The following is a 12300-nucleotide window of genomic DNA, read 5'->3' as shown; positions in this document are numbered from 1 at the left end:
TGTCACAAATGTCCCCTTCCTCAAAGTGTGTCCATCCCTCCCTGCCCTGCCCCATGCTGTCCCCAGGGCTGTGCCGGGCAGTGCCACTTCGGGCCGCGCTGCCGCTTCCTGCACGACGTGTCCCGCTACCTGGCGGCCAAACCCGCGGACCTGGGCGGGCGCTGCGTCCTCTTCGACACCTTCGGCCGCTGTCCCTACGGTGTCACCTGCCGCTTCGGCCGGGCCCACCTCGGGGACGGCCACCAGAACCTGGTGAACGCCGCGCTGGCGCAGCAGTGGGAGGGGAAGGTGCCGGTGAGGAACGGGCTCTCCAAGGAGCTGCAGCAGCAGCTGCGCAAGAGGAAGTTCAGCTTCCACAAGGCCGAGGAGTTTCTGCGTGGGCTCCGTGCTGGGAAGGGAGGCAAAGGCGCCTTTGGGGGCTCCACGGAGGGGTGCAGCTGTGCTGATCCCCAGGAGGGCCTGAGGGACAGCCCCGTGCTGCAGGAGCTGGGGGAAGGTGCCAGAGCTGAGGCTCTGCAGGGCTCCCGAGGGGCTGAGGGTGCTGCCAACCCTGGGGCTCTGCAGAGCTCCCAAAGGGCTGAGGGTGCTGCCAAACCTGAGGCTCTGCAGGGCTCCCGAGGGGCTGAGGGTGCTGCCAACCCCGAGGCCCTGCAGGGATGCAGAGGAGCTGAGGATGCTGCCAACCCTGAGGTCCTGCAGGGATGCAGAGGAGCTGAGGATGCTGCCAGCCCTGAGGCTCTGCAGGGCTCCCAAAGAGCTGAGGATGCTCCCCACCCTGAGGTCCTGCAGAGCTCCCAAAGAGCTGAGGATGCTCCCCACCCTGAGGCCCTGCAGAGCTCCCAAATGGCTGAAGGTGCTCCCAACCCTGAAGCTCTGCAGAGCTCCCAAAGGGCTGAGGATGCTCCCAACCCTGAGGTCCTGCAGAGCTCCCGAGGGGCTGAAGGTGCTCCCCACCCTGAGGCCCTGCAGAGCTCCCAAAGGGCTGAAGATGCTCCCTCCATGCCAACCCTGGGCCCTCTGACAGATGAAGACGTCACGAAGCTGCGGCCGTGTGAGAAGAAAAAGGTGAGAGTCCCCTGTGTCCTGCCCCTGTGGAGGAGATTGTGCATGGAAAGATGGGGAAAAACCCCTTGGAGAGCCTTTAGCTGGGGGAGGCAGGCAGAGCATGGAAGGAATTCCTCCCTGTGAGGATGGGGAGGGGCTGGGATGGAATTCCCAGAAAAGTGGAAGTGTCCAAGGCCAGGCTGGACAGGGCTTGGAGCACCCTGGGATGGTGGAAGGTGTCGCTGCCCGTAGCCAGGGCGTGGAATTGGATGACCATTAAGGTCCTTTCCAAGCCAAACCATCCTGTGATTCCATAAAAACCATTGCAGCTCTGCTGACCTGCTCCTCCATCCCTGTTTTCCAGCTGGAAATCCAAGGCAAGCTGTACCTGGCTCCACTGACCACGGTAGGCTGGTAACTCCATCCTTGTGCCAAAGCTCGCCGTGGGCGCAGCTGGAACAGAGCAGATCTCCTGACAATCCCTGTCCCTGCTGTCCCTGGCAGTGTGGAAACCTCCCTTTCCGACGGATCTGCAAACGTTTCGGAGCAGATGTCACCTGTGGGGAGATGGCTGTGTGCACCAACCTGCTCCAGGGCCAGTCCTCCGAGTGGGCTCTGCTCAAACGCCACCACACCGAGGACATCTTCGGCGTGCAGGTGAGCCTTCCCACCCCACCACCCACCAAGGGCTCCCTTCCCAGGGGAAAAGCTGCCTCTGGAGCTCAGGGAAGCTCTTTCCCTCTGGCAGCTGGAGGGAGCCTTCCCAGACACCATGACCAAGTGTGCAGAGCTCCTGAACAGGACAATCGACGTGGATTTTGTGGACATCAACGTCGGGTGTCCCATCGACCTGGTCTACAAGAAGGTGAGAAGTTGTGTGGTGTGTTTTCCTTCCATGAATCCTTGTCTTCACCCTCTGCCTCTGCTGCCTGATTGCTCTTTCCAGTCTGATCCAGAGCTCCCAGCTCATTAATGATCTCAGGGAGAAGGGGAATGAGCTGCTCAAGGAGCAGGGAATTGCTGTCTCTGCCTGGCGGGATTTGGGAGGGGAAAGCACTCTGGAGTATTTTTAGTTGAAGGATCCGCTTTCTCCAAACCCTGAGATGCCCCCCAAGGACTCTCCACCGTGTGAGGAAGGTCCTGAGGTCCCTGTTTTGTCCCTCAGGGAGGAGGCTGTGCTCTGATGACTCGCTCCAACAAGTTCGAGCAGATCGTCCGCGGGATGAACTCGGTGAGTCGGAGCCCCCGGAGCTGAGCTGAGCTGATGGAGCCCAGTCCAGCCTGGCCTCATCTTCCCTCCTCTGCAGGTGCTGGATGTCCCCCTGACGGTGAAGATCCGCACTGGGGTGCAGGAGAAGGTTAATGTGGCTCACAAAATCATCCCCAGGATCCGGGAGTGGGGCGCCTCCATGGTGACGGTATGGGGACAGAAGTGTGGGGTTGGTGGCTGGGAGTTCTGCCTGGGGATCACATGGGGGTGACCTTCCCCTGCCTTTCAGTGTCCTCTGCTAATAAAAGAGGAAGATCCAGGTGCTGAGGGTGTTTTCCTCTCTGCTCCTGAGCCTTGGGTCTGTGATCATGGAATCCCAGAATGGTTTGGGAAGGGACCATCCCTGGGTGTGTGTGACCAAGCCTGGATGTGGCACTGGGGGCCAGGGCTCAGCTGAGCTCTTGGGGCTGGGTTGGACTCTGTGACCTTTAAGGTTACTTTCAACCCAGTGAATTCTGTGAATCCAGAGGTGGATCCCAAGGAATCCCTTACCAGCTCTGCTCTCAGCACCCATCAATCCCAAGGTCGATCCCGAGGTTGATCCCAAAGTTGATCCCAAGGTGCCAGGGCTCAGTTGAGCTGTTGGGACTGGGTTGGACTCAATGACCTTTAAGGTCTCTTCCAACCCAGTGATTCTGTGAATCCAGAGGTGGATCCCAAGGAATCCCTTACCAGCTCTGATCTCAATCCCGAGATCGATCTCGAGGTCGATCCTGAAGCTGATCCTGAGGCTGATCCTGAAACCCCTCCCAAGGCCCATCCCAAGGCCCATCCCAGGCTCCCTTCCCCGTGCTGCTGTCCCTGCCCTGTCCCTGCCCTGCAGCTGTCCCTGCTCTCTCCACAGCTGCACGGCCGCTCCCGGGAGCAGCGCTACACACGCAGCGCCGACTGGGCTTACATCGCCGAGTGCGCCCGCCTGGCCAGCCCCATGCCTCTCTTCGGTACGTGGGGCTCCCCTGGGCACTGCTTCCACCTCAAACCCCTTCACAATGGGGGGACTGAACCTCAGAGATGTCCTTTTTTTCCTTGTAAGGAACATCCCTGGGAATGCAGAGCAGGAGCCTCTTTGGGCCATCTGGCTCTGGGACATTGTGTCCATTTGGAATTTTATCCCATGTCTGCGTTAGCTCACTTTGACTTGTCCTCACGGATCTCTCTGACCTCTGGCTCTTCCCTCCTTCCTGGGCAGGAAATGGGGATATTCTGTCCTATGAAGATGCAAATCGAGCCATGCAGATGGGAGTTTCTGGAATCATGATTGCAAGGCAAGTGCCTGTGTGTCCCTTCGCTCCTGAGCTCTGGTGCTTCAAGAGGGGAAAAAAAAAATAAAAAGGATTAAAAAAATCCCTAAACAAACCCAAAGCGTGGAATTTCCTCTCAGCAAAACCACCCTGAAAATGGGTGAAATCGGTTTGTGTCAGCTGGAGCCTCTTGTTGGAATGGAAAAGGAGATTTAAAGCAGAAATCAGTGCTGGGAAGCGTCTCCAATCGGGAGCATCACTGGTGGGAATAACAATTTTAATTTTTTTTTAATTTTTTGTTTTTGCCTGCAGAGGGGCACTCATCAAACCCTGGCTTTTCACGGAAATCAAGGAGCAGAGACACTGGGATATCTCCTCCAGGGAGAGATTTGACATCCTCAAGGACTTCACCAACTACGGCCTGGAGCACTGGGGCTCAGACACTCAGGGAGTGGAGAAAACCAGGAAATTCCTGCTGGAGTGGCTCTCCTTCCTGTGCAGGTGATGCTGCCCGGCCAGGAGGCTCTTTAACCAATAATTAACTAATTAATGAATCCCTAGCACTCCTTTCATCTCATTCCAGGTATATCCCAGTCGGGTTACTGGAACACCTACCTCAGAAAATCAACGAGCGCCCGCCCTATTACCTGGGCAGGGACTACCTGGAGACCCTCATGGCCAGCCAGAACGTGGATGATTGGATCAAAATAAGGTCAGCAAGCACCAAATTCCCTTCCAGTTGCCCAAAAGGGAACGTGGCAGGGCCCCTGCAGCACCACAGGGTTGTTTGACAGAGCACTGACCCCTCCCTGGGTTTGGTTTTTTGTTGTCTTCATTCCCTGGAATTGTCTTTATTCCCTGGCAGTGCCCAAGGACAGGGCTGGGAGCAGCCTGGGGCAGTGGGAGGTGTCCCTGCCCATGGCAGGGCTGGCACTGGGTGGGTTTTGTGGTCTCTGGATGAATTCTCTGATGGATTCTTTCTCCCTGGATTAATTCTCTGATGGATTCTTTCTCCCTGGATTAATTCTCTGATGGATTCTTTCTCCCAGCGAGCTGCTCCTGGGCCCTGTCCCGCCCGGCTTCACCTTCCTGCCAAAGCACAAGGCCAATTCCTACAGATAGGGCTGGCCTGGCCCCGTCCCTCAGCGTCAGGAGGAGCTTGGATGGGCTGTGAGGAGGAGCAGGGCTCCTGGCAGTTGGAATAAAGCTGATGTTTTTAGAAGCTGGCGAGTTTTTTGCCTCCCTGCCTGCCCCCACAGCAATCCTGGCAGACAAACACGTGTTCCTGAGGGGATCTTTGCCTGCAGTTCGCAGCCAGAGCTGTCCCAGCTGTCCCACATCGCTGGGAAGGAGCCTCAGCTCCCACCAGGATGTCCTCGGGAGTGACAAACTCCCAGGACAAAGGAGCAGCAACGTCCCCCCAGCCCTTCTGCTGCCCCCCACAACCAAGGTGGCACAGAGCTGATGCTCAAGCTCCAAAGAGAAGCCTCTCAAAGAATTCTGAAGGCTCTGGGGACAGCCTGGAAGGTCTCAGCAGCATCGCCACACCTGGGGGACCCCACAGAGTGGGGAGAGCGGTGGTCCAAACACTGCTGACACCCATCATGGCCACCTCCAGAGGCTCCCCAGCCACCCTGCTGTCCCCAAGCCGAGGGGACAGGGGCAGGGCAGGGCTGGGGCACCGCGGGGATCCCCTGCACCATCCCCAGCTCGCCCACCACGAGCTGATGCCTCGGTAGGTGTCATGGCGGCCCCCTGTGCCTCGGTAGCTGTCATGGCGGCCTCCTTTGCCTCGGTAGCTGTCATGGCGGCCTCTTGTGCCTCGGTAGGTGTCATGGCGGCCTCCTTTGCCTCGGTAGCTGTCATGGCGGCCCCCTGTGCCTCGGTAGCTGTCATGGCGGCCCCCTGTGCCTCGGTAGGTGTCATGGCAGAGGCAGGAAGCGGAAGTCGTTGTTGTCACGTGACCCTCGCCGGTTCCGTGTGCGGGGGGCGGTAACGCCCGGTAGGGGCGGGGGGGGCGCGGGGGGACCGGGAGGAGCCGGAGGCACCGGGAGCCCGGGCGGTGTCCGGGGAGGGGCGCTGGGGACCCAGCGCGGTAAGTGCAGGGGTACAGGGATACCGGGGGCGAGCGGGGGGCAGGCAGCGGGGCGGGATGGGGAACCGGGGGGAACTGGGAGGGTACCCAGGGCTGAACTGGGAGAGCTGGGGGGCACCAGGCCTGAACTGGGGAGCACAGGAGAACTGGGAGAACTGGGAGGGTACCTAGGCCCTTACTGGGGGGCACTGGGAGGGTACCCAGGCCCTAACTGGGAGCAGTGGGGGGCAGTGGGAGGGCACAGGGGAACTGGGAGGGTACCCAGGCCCTAACTGGGAGCACTGGGCAGGTTCCCTGGCCGTACTGGGAGAACTGGGGGGCACTGGGAGGGTCCCCAGGTCTGAACTGGGGTCACTGGGAGGGTTCCCTGGCCTTACTGGAGGGCACAGGAGAACTGGGAGGGTTCCTAGGCCCTGACTGGGGGCACTGGGAGGGTACCCAGGCCCTGACTGGAAGAACTGGGGGTCACTGGGAGGGTCCCCAGGTCTGAACTGGGGTCACTGGGAGGGTTCCCTGGCCTTACTGGGAGCACTGGGCGGGTTCCCTGGCCTTACTGGGAGCACTGGGCGGGTTCCCTGGCCTTACTGGGAGCACTGGGCGGGTTCCCTGGCCTTACTGGGAGCACTGGGAGGGTCCCCTGTCCTTACTGGGAGCACTGGGCGGGTTCCCTGGCCTTACTGGGAGCACTGGGCGGGTTCCCTGGCCGTACTGGGAGCACTGGGCGGGTTCTCTGCCCTCACTGGGAGCACTGGGCGGGTTCCCCGGCCTTACTGGGAGCACTGGGCGGGTTCCCTGGCCTTACTGGGAGCACTGGGCGGGTTCCCTGGCCTTACTGGCAGCACTGGGCGGGTTCCCTGGCCTTACTGGGAGCACTGGCCGGGTCCCCTGTCCTTACTGGGAGCACTGGGCGGGTTCCCTGGCCGTACTGGGAGCACTGGGCGGGTTCCCTGGGAGCACTGGGCGGGTCCCCAGTCTGAACTGGGAGCACTGGGCGGTTCCCTCTCCTCACTGGGAGCACTGGGCGGGTCCCCAGTCTGAACTGGGAGCACTGGGCGGTTCCCCGGCGCTGACGGGCCCGCCCCAGGCCGGCCGTGCCCAGGATGCTGCGGCGCTCCTGGCGCTCGCTGTTCTCGGGCCGGCTGCTGCTGCTCACCAACACCGTCAGCTGCGGGGGGCTGCTGGCGGCCGGCGACTGCCTGCACCAGGAGTGGCACCGCCGCAGGCACCCCCAGAGCCAGCTCCAGCTGGGACGCACTGGTGAGGGCTGGGAGGGGCTGGGATGGGCTGGGATGGGCACTGGGATGGGCTGGGTTGGGGGAATCCCACTGTCCTGGGCAGGGATGGGCACTGGGATGGGCAGAGAGGGGCTGGGCTGGGGGAATCCCACTTCCCTGAGCTGGGATGGGCACTGGGATGGGAGAATCCCACTGCCCTGGGCGGGGATGGGCACTGGTGAGCACTGGGATGAGCTGGGCAAATCCCAGTGTCTCGGGGCAAGGGTGGCAAGGACACCTCTCACCACCCTGCTGCTCCAAACCCCAGCCTGGAGCATTTCTGGGGCATTGCCAGGGATCCAGGCCTGGGGGAAATCCATCCCCTTCCAGGGATGCAGGAGCTGGGAAATCCATCCCTGTCCTCAGAGGGAGGAATTCCTACCTAAAATGCCTTCATGGCATTTCCTGATCCCCATCCCAAACCCCTGAACCTTTCCTGATCTCCATCCCAAACCCCTGAACCTTTCCTGATCTCCATCCCAAACCCCCAAACCTTTCCTGATCTCCATCCCAAACCCCCAAACCTTTCCTGATCTCCATCCCAAACCCCCCGAACCTTTCCTGATCCCCATCCCAAACCCCAGAACCCTTCCTGGGATCCCTCCAGCCCTGGTGGAAATCCAAAATACCCTCCTGGACCCTTCCAGGGATCTGGGCACAGCCAGGCAATCCATCCCCGCCCTGGCAGGGAGGGATGCCTTGCCCAGAGCGCCCTGCTGGTCGTTGCAGGCAGGATGTTTGTGGTGGGCTGCAGCCTGGGCCCCCTGATGCATTTCTGGTACCTGTGGCTGGACCGGGCGTTCCCGGCGCGGGGCATGCGCACCGTGCTGAAGAAGGTGCTGATGGACCAGCTGGTGGCATCGCCCACCATGGGAACCTGGTACTTCATGGGTACGTGGGGCCTCGGGGCTCCCTCACCCCTCATCCAGCCCCACAGGCCCGGCCCTGCAGCTCCTGGTGGGGCTGGAGGGGTTGGGTGTGGTGGTTTTGGTTCTGTGCTGGGGTAGGGAGCGGCGCTGGGGGAACCTCAGGGTTTAGTCAGGCAAAAGGCACCGCTGGGAGGGCTGGGATGGATCATTCCCTGGGGGAATTCAGGGCCCAGCACCCTCTGGGGAAGAACCTTTCCCTGCTCTCCATCCCAAATCCCAGAACCTTTCCCTGCTCTCCATCCCAAACCCCTGAACCTTTCCCTGCTCTCCATCCCAAATCCCAGAACCTTTCCCTGATCTCCATCCCAAATCCCAGAACCTTTCCAGATCTCCATCCCAAATCCCAGAACCTTTCCTGATCTCCATCCCAAATCCCAGAACCTCTCCTGATCTCAATCCCAAACCCCAGAACCTTTCCCTGCTCTCCATCCCACATCCCTGAACCTTTCCCTGCTCTCCATCCCAAACCCCCAAACCTTTCCCTGCTCTCCATCCCAAACCCCAGAACCTTTCCTGATCTCCATCCCACCCCCCTGGCACAGCCCCAGCCGTTCCCCAGACCGTTCCCTTTCACTTTCCTTTCCATTTCCCGGCCCTCCCTCCTCTGGGTGCTGCCGGTGCTGCCCTCCCCGCACACACTGGGAGGGGTTTGGGGCATTTCCCTCCCCAATTCCCACCCCAATTCCCGCCCCAATTCCCACCCCAGTTCCCACCGACCCCTCCTGTCCCCGCAGCCATCGGCGCCCTGGAGGGCCAATCTCCGCAGGAGAGCTGGGACGAGCTGAAGGAGAAATTTTGGGAATTGTACAAGGTGAGCCCCAGCCCGGGCTGTCCCCTCGGTCCTGCTGGGAGCCGTGGGCAGCCCCCAGCTCCTCCTTGTCCCCCCTTGTCCCCCCTTGTCCCTCCCTGTCCCTTCCCAGGCTGACTGGAGCGTGTGGCCGGCGGCGCAGATCCTCAACTTCCTCTTCGTGCCACCCCCCTACCGTGTGGCTTATGTCAACGTGGTGACCCTGGGCTGGGACACCTACCTGTCCTACCTCAAACACCGGGTGAGCCCCACCCCCGAGCCCCTGCCAGCCCCAGGAATTCACAGAATTCCCAGAATCTCTGGGTTGGAAGAGACCCTGAAGGTCACGGAGTCCAATCCAGCCCAACAGCTCAGCTGAGCCCCCAGTGCCACATCCAGGCTTGGTTAGACACACCCAGGGATGGGGACTGCACCGCCTCCCCGGGCAGAACATTCCAGAATTTGATCACTCTTTCCATAAAAACATTTTTCCCAATATCTGACCCATATTTCCCTTGAGGCTGCCTCCTCTGGTTCTGTCCTGGAGACAGAGCCCAGCCCCAGCTGGGTACAGGCCCCTTTCAGAGGGATGAGGGCACCCCTGGGGCTCCTTTTCTCCAGGCTGAGCACCTCCAGCTCCCTGCCAGCCTTTGTTTCCCAGCCCTCCCCAGCCCTGTTGCCCCTCTGGATGCCCTCAGGTGTCTCAAAGTCCTTCCCAAGGTGAGGGGCACTGCCCTCGAGGTGTGTCCTCAGCAGTGCCCAGTTCAGGGGCAGGATGATTTCTGTGCTCCTGGGCAGTGCCCAGCAGGCTCAGGATGATTTCCCTGCCCCAGGGCAGTGCCCAGCAGGCTCAGGATGATTTCTGTGCTCCTGGGCAGTGCCCAGCAGGGTCAGGGTGCCCTCCCTGCGGTGCCAGCAGGCTCAGGATGATTTCCCTGCCCCAGGGCAGTGCCCAGCAGGCTCAGGATGCTCTCCCTGTGGTGCCCAGCAGGCTCAGGATGCCCTCCCTGCGGTGCCAGCAGGCTCAGGATGATTTCCCTGCTCCTGAGCAGTGCCCAGCAGGCTCAGCATCCCCTCCCTGCAGTGCCCAGCAGGGTCAGGATGATTTTCCTGCGGTGCCCAGCAGGGTCAGGATGATTTCCCTGCCCCTGGGCAGTGCCCAGCAGGGTCAGGATGATTTCCCTGCCCCAGAGCAGTGCCCAGCAGGGTCAGGATGATTTCCCTGCCCCTGGGCAGTGCCCAGCAGGGTCAGGGTGCCCTCCCTGCAGTGCCCAGCAGGATCAGGATGATTTCCCTGCCCCTGGGCAGTGCCCAGCAGGGTCAGGATGCTCTCTCTGTGGTGCCCAGCAGGCTCAGCATCCCTCCCTGCGGTGCCAGCAGGCTCAGGATGATTTCCCTGCCCCAGAGCAGTGCCCAGCAGGCTCAGGATGCCCTCTCTGCTCCTGAGCAGTGCCCAGCAGGGTCAGGATGCTCTCCCTGCAGTGCCCAGCAGGCTCAGGAGCCCACCCAGCTCACCCCGGCTGTTTTGCAGCCCCCCAGCCCCGGGCAGAGCCAGGAGCCGCCGCGGCAGAGCCGGAGCAGCGCCGGGGCCTAGAGAGGCACGAGGCCGTTCCGGAGCGTCCCGCAGACGGATCCAGACGGATTCCCGTGGATTCCTGGGCTTTGTGCAGCGCCCCAGCCGAGGGAGGGCATGGCCAGAGCCAGCCCCCCCACGTGCCTGCTGCTGATTAACTCATCTGCTAATTACAGCCGTGGGTCGGGGTTGTAACAATCTCTTGTTGCAGGAGAAGCTGTCAAGTGATTTCAAGTGATTTCTTCTGGGATTTGCCCGCAGAGCCGGGGTGAGGAGGAGCTGCTGCAGCCCCTGGGAAGGGGCCTGGCTGGATTTGTTCCCTCTGCAGAGCAAACCAGGCCCTCGCTGCTCCTCCAGCCACCCAAGTAGAAATTGGGAAGGAATCCTTCCCTGCGAGGGTTGGGATGGAATTCCCAGAGCAGCTGTGGATCCCTGGAGCAGCCTGGGATGGTGGAAGGGCTCGGCAGGGATGGGATTCGAGGCCATTCCAACCCAAACCCGCACCCCTGACTGACTCTGGCTGCTCCTCTGCTCTCCCTGCAGCTCCTCACTCCTTCCCCTGCTGCTTTTTCTCTTCCAGCTCAGGGATAAAATCACTCCACTCCCTCAGCTCCCGGTTCCCCCCCGGCTCGGGCGGGGGCTGCAGCCACCTGGATCCTCTATAAATAGGGATGTGATTGCACCCGCCGGCTCTGCAGAGCTCCCGAGGCAGGAGGGGGGGCTGGAGCCAAATTTTGGCAGAGTTTGGGGCCATCGCATCCCTCTGCTCCCAGCCCCGGGCATGCTGGACACTCCCTGCATAACCCCCAGGAACTGAATTATTTCCAGTGTCAATGAGAATCACCTAAATGGGGGTTTTTTTGTTGTTGTTGTTTTTTAATTTTTACTTGATTTTTAAAGCTGTGCCTTAATGCTCTGCCCTGCTCCCTGCTGTCACACACCCAGGGGGGACTCAGCTCCTCCCTCAGCAGCAGCAGGAGCCATTTGGGGGATGATAATTTTAAAAAAATCCGATTAATTCAGCTCCTCTCTGTCAACTCAGGGACCCCCCCGAGGAACTTCTGATCAGCATTGGTTTATTTCTTCACAACATTTCTTTTAATACAGTGATTTTTAGGAAATTGTACTCTTTTTGACACTTTTGACATTTGTACAGTACAGTGTAACTCTTCCATAAGTAAACTTCACAAAAAAGAGGGGGAAAGGGGAGGGAAGGAGACGGAATCATGATTGGGGAGGGAAATAGAGGGAAATCTGTAAAATAAAGACACAGCGCTCCGGGAAAAATAAATAAAGGGCAGCTCTGTCATGGCTACGGGGATATATCCACTTATTCACAGTCTCCACAGAAGCACAGAACTACAGGAACACGAGATCCCAAAAGCCTGGAGCAAACCAGCCACGGTCCCAGCCCTGCTCCGGACGGCTCGGCCTCGCTGACGCATTGAATTCATTTTTCGTTTTAAATCTTATTATTTAAATAATAATAACAGTTCTGTCCTCGTTTGGTTGTGGGGATAGGGTAGGGTCGGTTTGGTTTGGTTTTTTTTTGGTGGGGTTTTTTTTTTTTTAAAGTGATATTCACAAGCAAGGTTACCACACTGAGAGAAACAAACCAAAAAAAAAAAACGAAAAAAAAATCAGAATATATATATATATATATATATAAATGCACCACCACGGCCACAGCACAGCAGGTCACGCGCACAGCGTCACTTCCTACGCCTATTTACAAGGAATTTCTGTATGTACAAGGAGGAAGACGGCGGGAGCATAAATTAGCATCTATTTATACAAATAAACAAGAGTCAGGAAATATCCATCCAGCTGGAGGGGCGGGGGAGCCGGGCACAGAGAGAGCCCCCCCTGCAGCAGGGGGGGAAAGGGTGGGGGGCACACGGGGTGGGGGATTTGGGGGTCCTGTCACAGCACCCACACGCTGGGAAGGGGGTCCCAGGGTAGGGGGATCCCCAGGACAGGGGGTTCCAAGAAGGAGGGGTCCCAGGACAGGGGGATCCCCAGGACAGGGGGTTCCAGGGCAAAGAGGGGTCTCAGGGCAGGGGGATCCCCAGAGCAGGGGGGTCCCC

General features: G+C 59.8%; 2 protein-coding genes across 2 annotated transcripts in view; both read left to right on the top strand.

Annotated features, from left to right (window-relative positions):
* The window catches only part of DUS3L (dihydrouridine synthase 3 like), a gene marked incomplete at its 5' end in the record, with an annotated part of 117043 nt that extends 112302 nt beyond the window's left edge, over positions 1-4741 (top strand). The window contains 11 exons of the mRNA XM_084220965.1: positions 67-1065; positions 1409-1450; positions 1549-1701; positions 1793-1909; positions 2210-2275; positions 2352-2462; positions 3159-3255; positions 3504-3579; positions 3868-4056; positions 4139-4267; positions 4605-4741. Coding sequence (XP_084077091.1) covers positions 67-1065; positions 1409-1450; positions 1549-1701; positions 1793-1909; positions 2210-2275; positions 2352-2462; positions 3159-3255; positions 3504-3579; positions 3868-4056; positions 4139-4267; positions 4605-4677 — 2052 coding nt within the window. The 3' untranslated portion in view covers positions 4678-4741. The remainder of the gene's footprint in view (positions 1-66; positions 1066-1408; positions 1451-1548; positions 1702-1792; positions 1910-2209; positions 2276-2351; positions 2463-3158; positions 3256-3503; positions 3580-3867; positions 4057-4138; positions 4268-4604) is intronic.
* Positions 4742-5581: 840 nt separating this feature from the next.
* MPV17L2 (MPV17 mitochondrial inner membrane protein like 2) lies at positions 5582-11806 on the top strand. Its single transcript, XM_084221125.1, has 6 exons — positions 5582-5650; positions 6735-6907; positions 7654-7815; positions 8588-8664; positions 8774-8902; positions 10172-11806. The coding sequence occupies exons 2-6, from the start codon at positions 6751-6753 to the stop codon at positions 10232-10234; spliced, it is 588 nt and encodes a 195-aa protein (XP_084077251.1). The 5' UTR covers positions 5582-5650; positions 6735-6750; the 3' UTR covers positions 10235-11806.
* Positions 11807-12300: the final 494 nt, after the last annotated feature.

The sequence above is a fragment of the Fringilla coelebs genome, assembly GCF_963513975.1.
Source record: "Fringilla coelebs genome assembly, chromosome: 24".
NCBI classification, from domain to species: Eukaryota; Metazoa; Chordata; class Aves; order Passeriformes; family Fringillidae; genus Fringilla; species Fringilla coelebs.
This window is presented reverse-complemented; position numbering and strand designations above follow the sequence as displayed.